Source organism: Solanum dulcamara, chromosome 6, assembly GCF_947179165.1.
Source record: "Solanum dulcamara chromosome 6, daSolDulc1.2, whole genome shotgun sequence".
Taxonomy (NCBI): Eukaryota; Viridiplantae; Streptophyta; class Magnoliopsida; order Solanales; family Solanaceae; genus Solanum; species Solanum dulcamara.
In genome coordinates, this window is record NC_077242.1 from 76,599,712 (window position 1) to 76,617,982 (window position 18,271).

General features: G+C 33.0%; 1 protein-coding gene across 1 annotated transcript; it reads left to right on the plus strand.

Moving 5' to 3' along the window:
• Positions 1-14,368: 14,368 nt before the first annotated feature.
• LOC129893126 (defensin-like protein) lies at positions 14,369-15,366 on the plus strand. The gene is made up of 2 exons (XM_055968621.1): positions 14,369-14,494; positions 14,906-15,366. The coding sequence occupies exons 1-2, from the start codon at positions 14,431-14,433 to the stop codon at positions 15,166-15,168; spliced, it is 327 nt and encodes a 108-aa protein (XP_055824596.1). The 5' UTR covers positions 14,369-14,430; the 3' UTR covers positions 15,169-15,366.
• Positions 15,367-18,271: the final 2,905 nt, after the last annotated feature.

Here is an 18,271-nt window from a genome sequence, read left to right on the forward strand (position 1 = left end):
TGTGTCCAAACATACCTCTACTAATAGACTTGGCGGGGGCTAAGACATGTCCCTAGCTCACCCTCAATCTAAGTGTCAAGAAATGCCTTAATAAAAGTCTTACTATTCTACATAACATAAGCTTAGAATAAAAAAGGATGTTGTTCCCAAAACATGGGAACTCGCCACAAACAATCTTCAAACTAACTCGAGCTAGCCATGTGGAGGAGGTCGAGGAGCGACGTCGGTTCCTACATGATGATATCATGTAAGCAAAAGTATGCGTTAGTAGTTTGAATGTACTAAGTATGAAAGTATTCTATGAAATGAAGAACATAAGAGGGAAATGAGTAAACAATATGCATAAGTAAATGCATGCATTAGACATTATCATATAAAACCTTAAAATATTTATTTTTATGGAGAAGTGACCATAATCGATATTTAAGACCATGCGAGTTATAACATGGAATCCAATATAACCTCCTACGTTGGCACGGGGAAACTACTTGTTGGGTAGAACTTTATTCTGATTACATTCAATTATTTAACATTTGGTAGCTACAAAGGCCTAGCCGACAAGTGCTCCTACGGTGGCACATAATTAATGCAACATGAGACTTTACTTAAGAATACCTTAGATCGAGTCCCCATCTACATGCTGTATTCGGTGCTAGGTCAAATCCCACGAAATAACGTTTGAACATCAATATAGATACTTTAACATTAAAACATCAATCGGTGGAATAGCTCATTAAAACCTTTGGTTTATAATATCATCATGACTTCCATACCCTATTTACCATCCTACTAATGAACCTTGATTTATAAGAAAATTAGATCTACAATCAATGATGGTATTCTGGGTACCATGCTAATCGAACCTTTCCTTTTTGGAAAAATATTCAAAAATATTGACGGCCTATAGGGATGTCATACATGTCATATCATAACCTTAAACATTTTATTTGATTCAATGTGAGAATTGTCCTTTCACATTGAAACTTTACTTTGCTAAGAAGTCCTTTTATCAATCAATCATTTCATAAACACTCCCCTTCATAAACATTTACTTCGTAATTATGTTCTCTAATGACTAAAGTATTTTGATTTTATTATGTTCTCTCATTCCTAAAGTATTTTGATCATATTATGTTCTCTCATGCCTAAAGTATTTTGATCATATTATGATCTCTCATGCCTATAGTATTTTGATTATATTATGATCTCTCATGCCTATAGTATTTTGATCATAATTATGTTCTCTAATGATTAAAGTATTTTGATCATATTATGATCTCTAATGCCTAAACTATTTTGATCATAATTATTTCTCTCATGACTAATGTATTTTGATTATATTATGATCTCTCATGCCTAAAGTATTTTTTTTTCTCATGCCTAAAGTATTTTGATTATATAAATTTTGTTCATTTTATTTAAGATTTATTCTAAGGTATGCAAGAATTCAATGAGAGTATTCCTTCCTATGACATCTCCTAAAATATTGTATGTCGGTATTTCAATTTTTAATGAAAATGATAATGTCTCTGTATTGTGGGCATAACTTTTTATAGATTAGTTCAAATTAGGTGATTCAGATTTCTACGACATCATTACCTACAACTTTAATGAAGAACATATCTTAAGATTATGAGTATAAATAGCTAAAATAAATTAATCTTTGCAAGACGTAGTGCTTTGATGGAATTGAGTGTTTGTAGAATAAATTTCATATCTCGATGTAGAATGCTCCAAATTAAATGACTCTTGAACTAACTGAAACTAGACTTCTATATATACAATTCTTATTAAGATATCAAATCCTAATAAGGAATTTATCTTGTTCAAACGCAGCTTCAAAAATGGATATTCCGTTAAAAGAGAGTTCATCTCACCTATAATGGAAAGATGTAGAACCATTTGACATCATCCATGACATCAAAATTTTCCATTGAATTTTCAAGATCATCCTTTATGATTATATTTATTTATTGTTAGGTCCCTCCTCCACCGCTATAAATACCCACCTTATTTCCTCATTTTATTCATCAAGCTTTCTTAAGCAACTCTTCTCTCTATACACATTTTTACTCATTCTCAAATATAGTTTTAGTTTTAGTTTTAGTAGTATAAAAATACTATTCCAGTGATTCTTATAGTTCGGGTAGTATATAAAATGCTCCGACGAGAAAAAAAGGCTAGGGGTCCAAAAGGGTCCAATTCGGAGTAAAGTTTTGGATTCAAGGTATGTAAGGTTTTCATAGCATTGGATTGAGTTCGTCTATGCGCCCAATATTTAAATTCATTATAATTGAGTTATAGTTGAGTTTTATCCAAATCTTGAATTCTAAATGAATTAATTATTCGTCTATTGAGTTATATATGTTTATGCATTGAGATTATTATTATTTTTATCTCTCATATTATTAGAATTATTGGTCATGGCTACTTTTTCATGAACCCTAATTGATTTGATGTTCATAAATATTTTTACACATGTTTTGAATAAAAATATTGGCCTTTAATATTTCATTGACAAAAAGAGTGATATGAATTAATACTATATATGTATTTTATTGAGTTTTAAAAAAGCAAAAGAATTAAGTTTTAATGAATTTAATTCTTTCGATTACATGATATTTTGAGCAAGATGTTTTGATGAGATGTAAATAATGTTTTTGAAGTATAATAATTGATGAAGAGGTAATGAGATGAGTTTAATGATTTAAATTAAAGTCCAATGAGATTAGATGATGAGTTTAATATAAGCACATATTTTAGGAGTAGTATTGAGCATCGAGTTGGGTAAGAGTTTAATTGACTCAAACCCCAGAACTATGTAGCCAGCGTAGGATTGAGGCTATGCCTCTTAAGTCCCAAAAAGAGGACTTTGATGAGTGAATTCAAGATGGTGATGTACTTTACCCTGGTAAGGTATTAGATGAATGTGCCAACAACATCGCTTCATTGTATCATCGCTAGCTCATAAGTGATGGTTGTCGGTTAGAGAAACTCCCAGTTGAGTAAGCATTTCTTCTTCTTATTATTATTAATATTATTTTTAAAACTTGCATTACATATTGATGTTGAGATGATGTTCAGTTATGAGTGGAGTCTTCCTAAGAGGAGTTTATTGATATCTATCCTTATTTTTCTGCCATTTTACATAATCGTACATTCTACATACTGACGTCATTTGATCTGCATCATTTTATGATGCAGATACAGGTGTTAGAGATTCTCAACAGGCGCATCATTGAAGCTCATTTCTTTTCATCTATTTGGTGAGTCCTTCTTGTATTTGGAGGAATTCCTTATCCTTTTATAATTGTTGAGTGTGATGTTTCTTTTGAGGTAGCCATGGACATCTCACTGACACCATCTGATAGTGTTAGAGGCTTCATAGACAAAGTTTGATGATATAATTGGAGTAGTTCTCCTTTGAAACTACTTCTTCTAAGGATTATTTCTTTCCTTGTTATTGATGGCAAGCCCATATAAGATTCTTATTTTCACTTAAGTCTTTCGCTGATGAACGAATGAGTGATGAGACTAAGTGATACTCTCGAAGGTCAGAGATGGTTTCTGAGTGTTGGTCACGCCTAGGGTACCCTCTCGGGGTATGACAAAAACCCACATACCTTAGAGAGGAACTTGAAGAAGAATTGGAGAAGTCTTGGTGTTAGATCTTCATTAAGGAACCTTGAATATTTTGAGATTGAGGGAAGAATTGGAGGGGATGATTTGAGAGAGAGGAGGATGAAGTTTAGGATTTTGGGGAGGTGAAAGACTGAAAAGAAATGACCCAAAATGCATCCAAGTTCGTATATATATATATATATTAGGTAATTTTCCCAAAATATCCCTACAAAATTTGGAAAACTGGACAAGTCCGCGACAGATCCGTGATGCGGACTTGTTGCCTACCTTTCTGTTAGACAAAAAATACTAAATCTGGAAAAAAATAAGGCAAGTCCGCGACAGGTCAGTGACGCAGACTTATCACGCACCATTTTTGTCGACTGAGGATAACATTTTACTCCGAACTTAGAAAAATGCAATTTTGGTGGAATTGGAAAGAAGACTCAAGGAACTTTAATTTGATAGATTATGGTCCACCCAATTCATTATATTCTAGGAGATATGGTCATTTGAAGTTCACCCTTATACAAACTCATTCGGAAACTTAACCGATAAATATTCTTTGGAATCGGCTTGGTGTTAGAGATACCTTATGATCCTAAAACACATCTAATACTCTTAAAATACTAAGAAATTGATCCTAAATCATATATACAATTAAAAGTCAATGAGTTTGACCCTATACGCCTAAAATGAATAGTTCGAATCTTGGTATAGAAATACTTGGGGTGTTACAATATGTACCCTTGGGAACATTCGTCCTTGAATGAGAATCATTCGCATAGAAGGGGACATGACATGAGGACTAGCAACCCAACATATATACAATGATACTTGAAATGCATCAAACATGAAATCTTTAAACTTAAACATAAACATAGCTTTTAAATTCAACTTCATGAACATGCATGTATACGAGGACTTTGGAAAACTAAAACATAAGAATCTTAAACACTTGAGAATGGTAACGTTTCATCATAGTCATTTCCACTTCCCATGTAACACTTCCAACTCATTGATTTTTCCAAAGTACCTTGACGGATACAACTTCCGTTTTCCTCAATCTCTTAACATGCCGGTCTAAGATCTTAACCGGAACCACTTCATTGGTTAAATTTTCTTCAACATTCACTACTTTAAATGGGATGATGGAACTAGGATTTTCCACGCCTTTCCTCAACATAACCACATGAAGCACCGGATGAACCGGGGCTAACTCAAATGACAAATTACATTCATAGGCCACCATACCAAAAACCTTAGGATCCTATACCTCTATAGGAAAATCTATCTCGGAAGTACTACCCCTTAATACCATGTTCTATAAACCTCGAGACCTAATAATAATACATCCAATACATCGTACCTTCACCCACTTGCCATCAATACCACATTCTAGCCTAGTTTGATAATCACTTTAATACACTTATTCGAAACCCTTAACAAAAAGTCATCAATAACCTACTGAAATCACTCATATATCTTCAACCACGCATTTAAGCCTACCATTTTAACCACTTACGGCTCCCTTGAAGTCCACATCACTTAAGAATTTTTTTCATGCCTACCTTAGCAGCTATACATCCACATTTTCATTAACTCCTACCAAGAGAACACCAATATACTTTTACCTATCTATTGCACACAACAAGATCCCATTTATCTCTTCCTCCACATCCATAGCCCTAAATGGCATAAGCATACTTCAATCATCACACTACGGAACACCTACTCCTCCTCTATCTATCATGACTTATCTAATATCATCAACCTCAAAAAACATAACCGACCTTGATATCTAGGTACTCTAACTACCCCTTGAGGAAAAGCTTCTACTTTCATATTTCCTCTCGATTCCTTGAACTTTTCCAATGACGGATCAAGGTATTGTTTGACTTAACATCTACTAACAAAGAAGATTCGGACCCAATTTGCACCACAATAATCTAAACCACTCAACCACACCCCCACTCTAGCAAACCGATAAAAATCCCTTACAACTCCCTCTTCCATTTATCAACACGAACCACACTCCCTATAAACAACCAACTAAGTGCATCGGCCATACATTGGCCTTACTCGGATAAAAAAGCACACTCATGTCATAAAACTCACTAGCCACGTGTCATGACCCAAGCCTAGGGCCTAGACGTGACATGGAGAATGAGGTACCCGAAAGTACCTCAATCAAGCCTCTTAGCATTCTTTTAACCTTTCATAGGTAATGATGATAAACAAACGAAAATCATAATAGTAAATCTTCAACTTACATATGTCCAACAATACCTCTAACTATTAGATTTAATGGGGCTAAGACAAGTCCCTAGCTCACCCTCAATCATAATAGAAGAAATTCCACAGTAAAATATCTTAACATATCATAAACTAGAAAGATAAGGAGTATTGTTCCCGGAACATGGGAACTCATCAAAAGTAGTCTTTAATGGAATATCAACTAGCCACGTGGAGGAGAACGAGGAAGAGCACCGATCCCTACATGGTGATATCATGTAGGCAAAAGAGTATGCGTTAGTACTTTGAATGTAGTAAGTATGTAAGGATGCATGAACATTGAGGAAACATTAAAAACCTTTATGTAATATGGAACATAATTTAATGTATGCATAATAAATCATATAGATATCCTTTAAAATATTCATTTTGTGGGAAATTAACCATAACCGACATTTAAGACTATGCGAGCTATTACATGGAATCCAACATAAACCCCTACGTTGGCCAGGGAGACTATTTGCCAGGTAGAACTCCGTCAACTTCATTCATTTCTTTAACTTTAACTTTAAGGGTTATTTATGGATCCATTAGCCTAAGCCTACAAGGGCTCCTATGTTGGCACATAGTTAATGAGACAAGGGGTTGCTACTAGAATTTCCTTATCGAATCCCACCTCAATTCCTCATTCGGTGCTAAGTCAATCCCACGGAATAGTTTAATACTTTTAAAATATTCACAGCATATAACTTGAGAATTCAAACATCATATTCGGTAGAATAGCTCATTAAAACATTTAATAATTCAAATATGCAAGAATTGTCCTTATTGCATAAAGAATCCATGATTCATATCATTTTATCATTCTTTCATTTCATAAGACTCCCTTTTTGATCATAGATATTGCTTTCATAAACATTTATTTGGAGTCAAAACTTTCAAGTCAAACTTTATTAAAAACATAGTAAAACTAGGTGAGTTCAAATCATTTCAACTTGCAATTATGTATGTAAATAAATATACATAAATACTTTGAAATCCATTAATTAAAAATCATGCTTTAAACAACTCATCATGAGTTTCAAGAATCTTTAAATAGATAAATAGAGGAATTACTTGTAAACCATCAATTCATACATATGAAATTATGTTACATCAAAATAGAACAATAATCATTAGTTTAACCATGATTCATACTATTAAGTAAAATTAAGAATTACCATAAGAAAATATTACTTGAAATCAAGAGACTTAATTGAAAGAGTTTTTGGACTACATGGGTGGAAGAACCCATGGATAAACTACCACATAACTTAGAGTAATCTTAAAGAAAATAATAATTTATCATATAATCAAAATAATTTAGACATGAGAGTGAAAGGAATACTCTCATTGAAGTCTTACATACCTGGAGACCGAAGCTTTAGTTGGTACCGAAAGACTTAATGAACACTCTTGAGTCCTAGCTTCTCTCCTCACCGGAACGTTTTGTGTATTACCCGGAGTATATGAATCACCGAAATAGTATTTATTCACTACTAAAAACTAAAACTATATTTGAGAATGTGTAAAGAAGTGTATAGATAGAAGATTTACTTGAGAAAGCTTGATGAATAAAATGAAAAAATAAGGTGGGTATTTATAGGTGGGAAAGAGGGACCTAACAATAAATAAAATAATTATAAAGAAAAATTTGAAAATTTAGTGGAATATATTGATGTCATGGATGATGTTAAATGGAGGAGAATTTATGTCATGAGTGATGTCAAATATATCTAGATCTTTCTATGGTAGGTGAAATGAGTTATCTTTGACAGAATACTCTTTTTGGGAGCTACGTTTGAATAAGATAAATTACTTATTAGGATTTGATGTCTTCATAAGAATTGTAGATATGGAAGTCTAGTTTCATATCGTTCAGGAATCAACCAATTTGGGTAAACCTACAGTGAGATATGATTTTTCTTCTATAAATACTCATTTCCGTCATAACATCCTACCTTACAAAAATTAATTTATTTGACCTACGTAATCTCTGAATCTTAACATATGGTCTTCATAAAAGTTGTAGGTAATGATCTTATGGTTACGCAGAAATTTGAATCACTCAATTTGGATATTCTTATGAAAAGTTATGCCCAAAATACAGAGGCTGTATCATGTTTAGGCAAAAATTGAAATATCGCATACAACGTTTTTAGGGGATGTTACACCACGAGAGCCGACTCGAGAGAAGGACTTTCGAATTTGACATCTCTAACCTTGATAATAAGATAAATACAACTCTTAGAAATCAACTTTCAGGCTTTAAGACAAGAGATAACATACCCTTAAATACCAAATCATGACCCTTCGATTATGGAATAGACTTATTAGGGAATTAAAACTTTACTCAATGAGTTCAAAAATCTATAGAAGCAAAAGGTGCATGCAACCAATACATACCAATCATTATCATAATCAGAGAAAACTTGTAACATACAGGATGAAGCAACCTATGCCATCTCCCTTCCTTTTCTAGTAGCCACTGGGCAATCCCTCTTCTTATGTCCCGTATCCCCACACTTGTAGCAACCCTTCTTACCAGCCAAGCATTCTCCTTGGTGAATCCTACCACACCTTTCATAAGGAGAAAAATGATGTCTTTCCTTGTTAGGCCTATATGCCGGGGTACTAACAAAAGACTGACCATTATCAGTTTGCGCCCTCTTGAAGTCCCTAGATTTCTCCTGTATAGTACTCATTTTACTCTCCCATTTCCTTTTTTTTCTACCCGCAATCACAGGAGTCACCTTTTGTTGATTCAACTGAGCTGTCACAGCTTGAGCCAATAATAGGATGGCATCACGAAATTTTGCATTAGTCACTTGTTCGGCTAGAATATCGTTAGGGACTAGATCCTCATTAGCATCAACCCCTGCTTGAATTGGAGCCTCAGGAGCCGGAGGAACTTGGTCCTTGATAACATCCATTGCGCTAGGTGAAGGTACTCTTCTTCGAGGTATTATCTAGAGAACACGAAATAATTCGTTAGAAAAAAAAGTCTTAGGACAACTTTAAGGCATGACATAAATCATAAAAGAAGGGAAACTTTCCTAAACATCTCATAGCCTCCTATTCATAATTATAGCGCACTTCAAAAACCATGAACAAGACCCTATTTGATGCGGTATGTTGGACTCCAAGGACTATTTAAAAACCTCATGCTCTGATACCAAGTTTGTCACGATCCGAGCCTAGGGCCTAGACGTGACACGGTGAATGAGACACCCGAAGGTACCTCACCCAAGGCTCTTAGCATTCATTAAGAATTTCATTGGTAATAATAAACAATAATAAGAAAAAATAAAAATATTTTCCATTTGTGTCCAAACATACCTCTACTAATAGACTTGGCGGGGGCTAAGACATGTTCCTAGCTCACCCTCAATCTAAGTGTCAAGAAATGCCTTAATAAAAGTCTTACTATTCTACATAACATAAGCTTAGAATAAAAAAGAATGTTGTTCCTGAAACATGGGAACTCACCATAAGCAATCTTCAAATTAACTTGAGCTAGCCACGTAGAGGAGGTCGATGAGCGACGTAGGTTTCTACATAGTGATATTATGTAGGTAAAAGTATGTGTTAGTACTTTGAATGTACTAAATATGCGAGTATGCTATGAAATGAAGAACATAAGAGGGACATGAGTAAGCAATATGCATAAGTGAATGCATGAATTAGACATTATCATATAAAACCTTAAAATATTTATTTTTGTGGGAAAGTGACCATAACCGATATTTAAGACCATGCGAGCTATTACATGGAATCCAACATAAATCCCCTATGTTAGCACGGGGAGACTACTTGTCGGGTAAAACTCCATTTAGATTACATTCAATTATTTAACATTTGGTGGCGACAAAGGCCTTGCCGACAAGGGCTCCTGTGGTGGCATATAGTTAATGCAACATGAGACTTTACTTAAGAATCCTTTAGGTCGAGTCCCCATGTACATGCTACATTTGGTGCTAGGTCAAATCCCATGGAATAAGGTTTAAACATCAATATAGATACTTTAACATTAAAACATCAATCGGTGGAATAACTTATTAAGACCTTTGATTTCTAATATCATCATGGTTGTCATGCCCTATTTACCGTCCTACTAATGAACTTTGATTTATAAGAAAATTAGGTCTACAATCAGTGATGGTATTCTGGATACCATGCTAATCGGATCTTCCCTTTTTTGAAAAATGTTCAAAAGCATTGACGGCCTATAGGGATGTCATACATGTCATATCATAACCTTAAATATTTCATTTGATTCAATGTGAGAATTGTCCTTTCACATTAAAATCTTACTTTGCTAAGAAGCTCTTTCATCAATCAATCATTTCATAAAGACTACCCTTCATTAACATTTAATTCATAACATTCATTGGAGTCAAACTTTATTTCAACTTTACTTTATCATAGAAAACTAGGTGGGTTCATTTTATAAAGACCTTCAATTACATTTAAAGAATTCTTGTATGCATGAGAGTGATATAAATGCATCAAATCTGATATCTTAAAAACAACCCACCATATGCACTTTAAAACTACCTTTCAAACCTTCATATAAGAACCTTGATAAACCATCCATTTTATGTAAATAATAATCAACATAGGTCAATATAGGTAAATAAACTTCAAATATTTAAGAATCTATACATTTGGAATTGTTGTATGAAAACCCATAAAAATTCATCACTTGAAATTGAGAGTCAATATACATATATAGCAATAGGAGTAAATAAACTTAAAATATACTATAATTTATGCATTTTGAGCCATCATGTAAAAGCTCATAAGATTTCATCATTTATAAATTGAAATGCTAAGTTGAGAAAATATTTGAGCTCCATGGGTGGAAGAACTCATGGATGAAAACCCACATATCTTAGAGAGGAAATTGAAAAAGAATTGGAGAAGTCTTGATGTTAGGTCTTCAATAAGGAACCTTGAATCTTTTGAGTTTGAGAGAAGAATTGGAGGGAATGGTTTGAGAGAGTGGAGGATGAAGTTTAGGATTTTGGGGAGGTGAAAGACTGAAAAGAAATGAACCAAAACGCATCCAAGTTCGTATGTATAGATATTAGGTAATTTTCCCAAAATATTCCTACAAAATTTGGAAAACTGGACAAGTCCGCGACAGGTCCGCGATAAGTCCGCGCACCCTTCTGGTCGACTGAGCATAACCTTTTATTTCAAATTCATAAAACTGCAATCTTGATGGTGTTGGAAGGAAGACTCAAAGAAATTTAATTTGATAGGTTATAGGCCACCTAATTAGTTATATTCTAGGAGATATGGTCATTTGAAGTTGACCCTTATACGAACTCATTCGAAAACTTAACCTATAAAAATTCTTTGGAATCAACTTGGTGTTTGAGATCCCTTATGAACCTAAAACACATGTAATACTCTTAAAATACTTAGGAATTGATCCTAACTCATATATATAATTAAAAGTCGATGAGTTCGACCCTATACGCCTATAAAGAATGGTTTGAATCTAGGTATTAAAATACTTGGGGTGTTACAGTATCAGAACACAGAGTTCAAGAGTCCTAGGGTATCTATGAAGTCGTGTCTAGTAGAGTCTTGCTTATGGGTGCGTCGTGCACCAAACTTATAATCAGGAGGCTATAGGACATTAGAAATTGTTTCACTTCTTTCATAATCTGAGTTCGTGCGATAAAGTTTAACTCTTTAACATTTCCTTTCTAATTCTTTTGTTTATACGTTACAGATCATGCCTCCTAAACGTACAACCAGTCAGAGGAATGTTGCCAGCACTGAAGTTCCATAGTCACAAATGCCTCCACTGAGAACTAAGGGCCGACCTGCAAGGTCTACTGAGGTACCCAAATACCTACTGTTTATACCACTCCTACTTCGGAGGTAAAATTCAGATGAGCTATTGCCATTCTCACTCAACCGGTAGCTGCCCAGATGGGTAACCGTAGTTCACCAACTCCTAGCTCTAGCACTAAAGAGTCATCTTCCACCACAAAGATTAGATATTTTCTGAGGATGAACCTGCCAGTCTTCACAGGGTCTAAGGTTGAGGAAGATCCTCAAAATTTCATTGAAGAGATGTGGAAGATTTTGAAAGCGATGCATACTACCGAAGTTGAGGGTGTTGAGTTGGTTTCGTACCAGCTCAAGGATTTGGCTAAGGATTATTTGAATTCATAATTTTGGATATAAAGTAAAATTATATGGTGATTTTTGTTTATAATATCATTATTTATTTGTATATTTTTTATTTTTATTGTGAAATACTGTTATACAGAATACCTAATATGACATAACATAAAAATCGATTTCAAAGAAAATTTAATTGTCTTAATAAAATATTATTATAGAAAGATACGATTATATACAAAAAACCTACTAAAATATGAATACTACTAAAATCTGAAAGGTTAAATTTATTAAATTTAAATTATGAATCTGTTTATAGTCGCTCATTTAATTTTTTTTAAAGCAAGTAACTTGTGTCTTAGGGTAAATATATCATTTCAATGAAATCTTTGTGATTGGACATATGGTTTAATAATAGAGAAATATGGTAGTTTTGGTTTCATGAGAAGTGATTTAACACCTTTATAACTTATTAATTAGTTGATTGCGAAATTCTTTAAAGTGGGACTTTTATTCATGGATTTGTATTAGTTGGACTCCAAAGTAGGTATTATGAATAGCGGATGAAAAAGAAAAAAAAACTTAGTTCTTAGTTTAACATCACCGTGAATTATAGTGAGATAAATAAAATTACTTTACTCTTATCTGAATTATAAATAAATAAATAATATGTGCTAAATATGCTATAACTTTCATTGAATATTTGCTAATATAGACTGAAATTTTGTATGGTACCCAAGTAATTTGAAGAGTTATTATCAAAATAGACAAATACAAAATAATTAAAGGGAAAAATTGAATATTTTCTCTGACAAAAATAGGTAGATTGGAAGAGTGCAGCCATTTTATTTGGCAAAACCAATGGGCCAAATTGCAACTCAAGGCCCAATCTAATATTCATTCTCATTGGCCTTATTCAAATTTATTGGGCTTGCATATCACAAAATCTTTTAAATTTTTTAAAATTTCGTATTTAATGAAGTCACTTCAATTTTTGACTTTCGTTTGTCAGGATGGAGTCAAGAATATTGAGAAATAAAACCATTCGATTTGATTTATTTCTCAATACTATGAGATGATCATCTTAGGATGATCCCAAGCAATAACTACCCTTCAAACGCGGGAATTTCACTCTTTTTTCGACAAATTGTCTACCTACTTTCTTTTTCAGCCAAAAAAAAAGCATGACGAATTAATTAATATCTTACAGTAAAGCCTAAAGTTACTTCAACAAAATTTATTACAATTTACGGAGTAGCTAGGTTTAAATTTTTTTTCTCACTTGAATGTTAAAAACGTGTTTATTGATGTACTAAAAATTGAAAAAATATCAAGCACTACTAACATGTGATTCTGTCATTTGGCAACAGATAAGGTTGTACATTTGGATATTCATGAAGAAAGTAGGGATGATATTACATACTATTTATTTTGATTTCACGCTCGATATTTAGCACTCCTATTAGGATACAATTAAAAATTGTATTCGTAAGATGTCTCATAATGAAATGGATAAAATATTTCCTAGCAAAAGCTATTTTAGCCATAACTCAAACCTGAAATCTCTAATGTATTCCGTCCCTAATAATTAAAGAGTTTTTTTTACTTGAATATTCTGAACATGTCTATTGGAAAACTATTAATAGATTTACTTTTGAAATACAAAAAAAATCAAGTTAACGTGAAGATGAGTTCGTACTAAAGATTCAAATCTGAAATCTCTTATATTTGAACATATATATTGAGAGTGCAAACAATTATATATACATGAATCTAATGTAGTAAAACAAGTATCAAACACCGAATGAAATATCAAATAGAAAAATAAAACTTAATGACCATGAGGAACATGCTATTTTTTTAATCTTATAAATAACTTATTTGGTTGGTTACCTGAACTTTTATCTTATTGGGGAGATTTCGATTCCCCAACTTATAATCTCCTAACTCATTTTTTTCTTTCTCTTCCCCCAACTTAATAAAAAAGCAAAAAAAGAGAAACATTTATTTTTGATTTCGCACTCGATATTTGATACTCGCATTAAGGTATGATTAAATTTGTATTCGTACACAGAGATCCCAACTCTATATTGCAATCTTGTTTTGTTGGTGATGATTCAATTTTTCAATGGGTACCCCCTACCCCCAAATCTTTTTTTAAAAAAAAAAGAGAAAAGAAAGAAGAACATGTTTATTGTGTTTCTAATATATCTCCAAGAATTAAGATTATCAACAACCATTGCTTCACATATTATTGGCCCACTAAATTTTATCTTTTTTTGGTCTTAGTCTTATTTCACTGCCTATAAATTACCTCCATTGTGTTACTATCTATTCACAACTCTAAATTGCAATCTTCCTTATTATTAAAAAAAAATAGAAACATTTCCAATGGCTCGTTCCATTTTCTTCATGGCATTTCTGGTCTTGGCAATGATGCTCTTTGTTGCCTATGGTTTGTCTTCCATCATTTATTCCGCTAAAACCTTATAAAATAAAATAATATGTAAAATTAATCTATTTTTCTTGGTCAAAATATTAAGTACTATATTTCTTGGTCAAAATATTAAGTATAAACGAAAAAAATAAAATAGAAGAGGGGTATGATCTCTAATTCTGTTTTGAAATCATAATTAAAAATAATGTAACTAAGTAGGCAACGAATCGTTCAAATGAAGCCTAGAATAGTGAATTGATACATGCTTTAAAGCTATTTGTATATGTTTGACAACTATGAAAAACCTTGAAATAATTTGTTTGTTTATATTCCTCTAAAGATTATATGAGCAATATTTCATTTGATTACGTCTCTATCTTATTCTAACATTTGTTTCTAATATTTGTTACTACTTGTGAATGATTGTAGAGGTGCAGGCTGAGAAGAATGAGCACATTTGCAAATCAGTAAGCCAAACTTTCCCAGGAATATGTATTACCAACTATCCATGTAGAAAAGCTTGTCTCACTGAGGGATTTACAGATGGTCATTGTAGCAAACTCCTAAGAAGGTGCCTATGCACTAAGCCATGTGTATTTGAGAAAATTTCAAATGAAGTTGAAACAACTTTGGGTGAGGAAGCAAAAACTCTAAAGGAAGCTTTGCTTGAAGAAGAGATTATGATGGAGTAATTAAGTGAGACTAAGGATTTGAGTGTCAAAAACAAAATAAATAAAGTGTTGCCTTTTCTTAAAAAGGTAGCTTATAATGTTGTCTTATTGGCCTTTAGTAGCCATTTGAGACATTAAATAAGTTGTGACACATTGTTAATCCTTTTGAAATCTTGTATCGAGTTTATGTATGTTTTAATGAAAGATGATTGACTACGATATTTAACTTTATGTATAAATGTTACGACCCAAAATGGGCCTTGAGTGGCACCCACACTTAACCTCCTAGGTGGGAGAACCAACGATACAAACCCCAACTAATATATATGATAATAACGCGGAAGCTCAAATAAATACGTTTTTTCCAAAACCTGAAAGTCATCACATCAAGGACATATAATTCTAAAATACTAAGTCTAGAATGTCAAACACTAAAATAAAATAAGTGACATAGTTCGTGTCCGAACACTAAGGACATCACGTCATGACTAAGAGAATCCATCGTCAGCTAGAAGGATAGTTCACCCTGAAATCTTATGAACTGGAGACTAACTAGAGCTGAGGTCGAGTCAAAGTCGGAAGAACACTCGCTGCACCCCACAAAATAAAATAAGAAAAGATACAAGTAGGGGTCAGTACAGGACAACATGTACTAAGTAGGTATTATCGGCCGACTCAAAATAAGAATCAATATGCAATAAGTAATAGCGAGAAATCAACCGTAGCACTTAACAGGTGGCAACCAACAAGATCAAGATCAAGTGACAACACAATGAACAATTTCATAACCAATCAACAATATTAAGATCACACATGAGGACTCAAGCCTCCATATCACACTCTTTTGGAAAATGAGTTATTGGAGATTAAGTCATTTTAATTTGTTTTCCTTTAATATTATCGTGCCGGAACGTGACACCCGATCCAAATATACCATATCAGAATGCGACACCCGATCCAAATATATCGTGTCGGAACATGACACCCGATCTAAATGTACTGTGTCGGAACATGACACCCGATCCAAATATATCGTGTCGGAACGTGACACCCGATCCAAATATAATTAATTTATCATTCTTCATGATTACATTCCACTTCATTAACAAGATTTCATCAAGCCTTCTTTATTCAAGACACTATTTTTGATAGAGAAAGTTCAAGATTATGGATTTTATGGCCTCGGAATTTCAGACCATATCACAACAACATATCAACCATCCAAACCACAATAATTAAATGCGTAGTAAACTTCACACATTACTCAATGAATATCAATCACTATTAAGAGTATATCTATGATATAGAATAAAAAAACCATAACCTACCTCAACCGAAGAACCGAAGTAAAGCAAGCTAATCCACCAACGTCTTTCCCCTTCTTCAATGCCTCAGACCAATCTCAATCTATCAAATATATAATATTTATAAGTAACTAGTCCGTAGACACCAATATTATATATATAAAACCTAGCCCCAATAACTCATCCAATTCTATAAACACATTCCTAATCTTGATGCCACTTAACATGTCAATTCCCATATTTTATAAATTTCAAAATTAGGGTTAAACCTCAATTAAATTAAATAATCACTTTTAAACTTAAGCCTCTCGTAACGCTTCCAAATGATCAAAATATATTCAAATACATAATCTTCATAAGAATACGAATCCAATGACACCCATATAGCTATATTTATTTTCGGATTAAAAATTGGGTCAAAAAGTCGCCTCGAGTCATTGAAGTCAAATCTGAAATTTTCTTTCCGATTATGTTCACTCATGATAAAATAAATTCACATGTAAAATTTTAGCTAAAATGAATCGTTATTCGACCCCCAAATCAAGATTTTATGTGAAGAACCCTAGGGTCATATTTCCTTATTTTAGCATTATTTTCTCCATCAATATACCCTAAAAATATGTTCATAATCGCATAAAAATTTAATGGAAAGGATGAGAATAATTACCTTGCCGCTTTGGAATGAAAATCCTTATTTTTCTCTTTTCCTTTATTTTTCTTTTCCCCTTTCTTTTCTTTCTTCCTCCGTATTTTTTTTCTTCTTCTAGTTTCTGCGTTTTCTCGTTTTCTTGTTACATCTGATGGCTTAATGCCATCAGATTTTATATATATATAATATTTTTTTTCTTTTCTTTTATTATTTATTTTTTTGTTTCTTCTTTCTCTTTTCTGAATCAAAATCAATAAACTCTATCCTTTTTCTTTAATAATTGGTATAGAATGTTAAGTAAAATATCAACTTAGCCCACTAATTAAATTAGTTATTTAAATTTATCCCTCAACTAAATAAATATGGTTATCGAATAGTCTAAAGTACTCATAAAAATATACGGAATGCGTCTTTTATGAAATAAAAAGCTCTATTTCTCAAAACGACATAATGAGTCGTTACAATAGATACCAATTTACCCACCGTTCGTCCCCGAATGGTCAAAAGAAGAGCAAGGATTGAAAAGGGTAACTGACTCAACGAACATATGTGGATATCTTGCACGCATATCTGCCTTAGTCTCCTAAGTGGACTCCTTAACAGGGTGATTCCTCCACTGGACCTTCATAGACACAATCTCCATTGACCCCAACTTGTGGGTCTCCCTATCAAGAATAGCTACAAGCTCCTTTTCTAATGATTCCCTCAAAAGATCATTTCTCCAAGGTTGTTACATTCCGTATTTTTGCATTTTGGATTATTCGTACGCTAACGATTATAAATTCAAGGACTTTTAATTTTGAATTTTAAAAGGACATGATTTGTTGTAGATGCCAAGTTATATGAATAATTTATGTGTAGTAAAATACATCTCAAGAAGGACCCTTAAGCCAAATCAAAATAGAAGCCATCAAATATGTTTTTCTTAAAGTTATGTTTCGGGTAAGCTGACTTCGGGAGGCCATAACCTCTTTATAATTTGAGAATTTGGGAAAACTCTCAACATGAAAGTTGTAGATAATTGAAATGTCTTTCCAACCATAGGTCGTGGGACGAAATGTGATATCGGAGTAATAAGATATAGACGTTTTAAGTCTGACAGGCCAAACTAAATAGTGAATTCGGCCCAACCCAATTTTAATTCGGATCAGGCCCAATACCCACGAAATTA

Coding starts and splice junctions, on each gene's coding strand:
- LOC129893126 (XM_055968621.1), top strand. CDS start 14,431: ATGGCTCGTTCCATTTTCTTCATGGCATTTCTGGTCTTGGCAATGATG. Junction 14,495..14,905: donor GATGCTCTTTGTTGCCTATG/GTTTGTCTTCCA, acceptor GAATGATTGTAG/AGGTGCAGGCTGAGAAGAAT.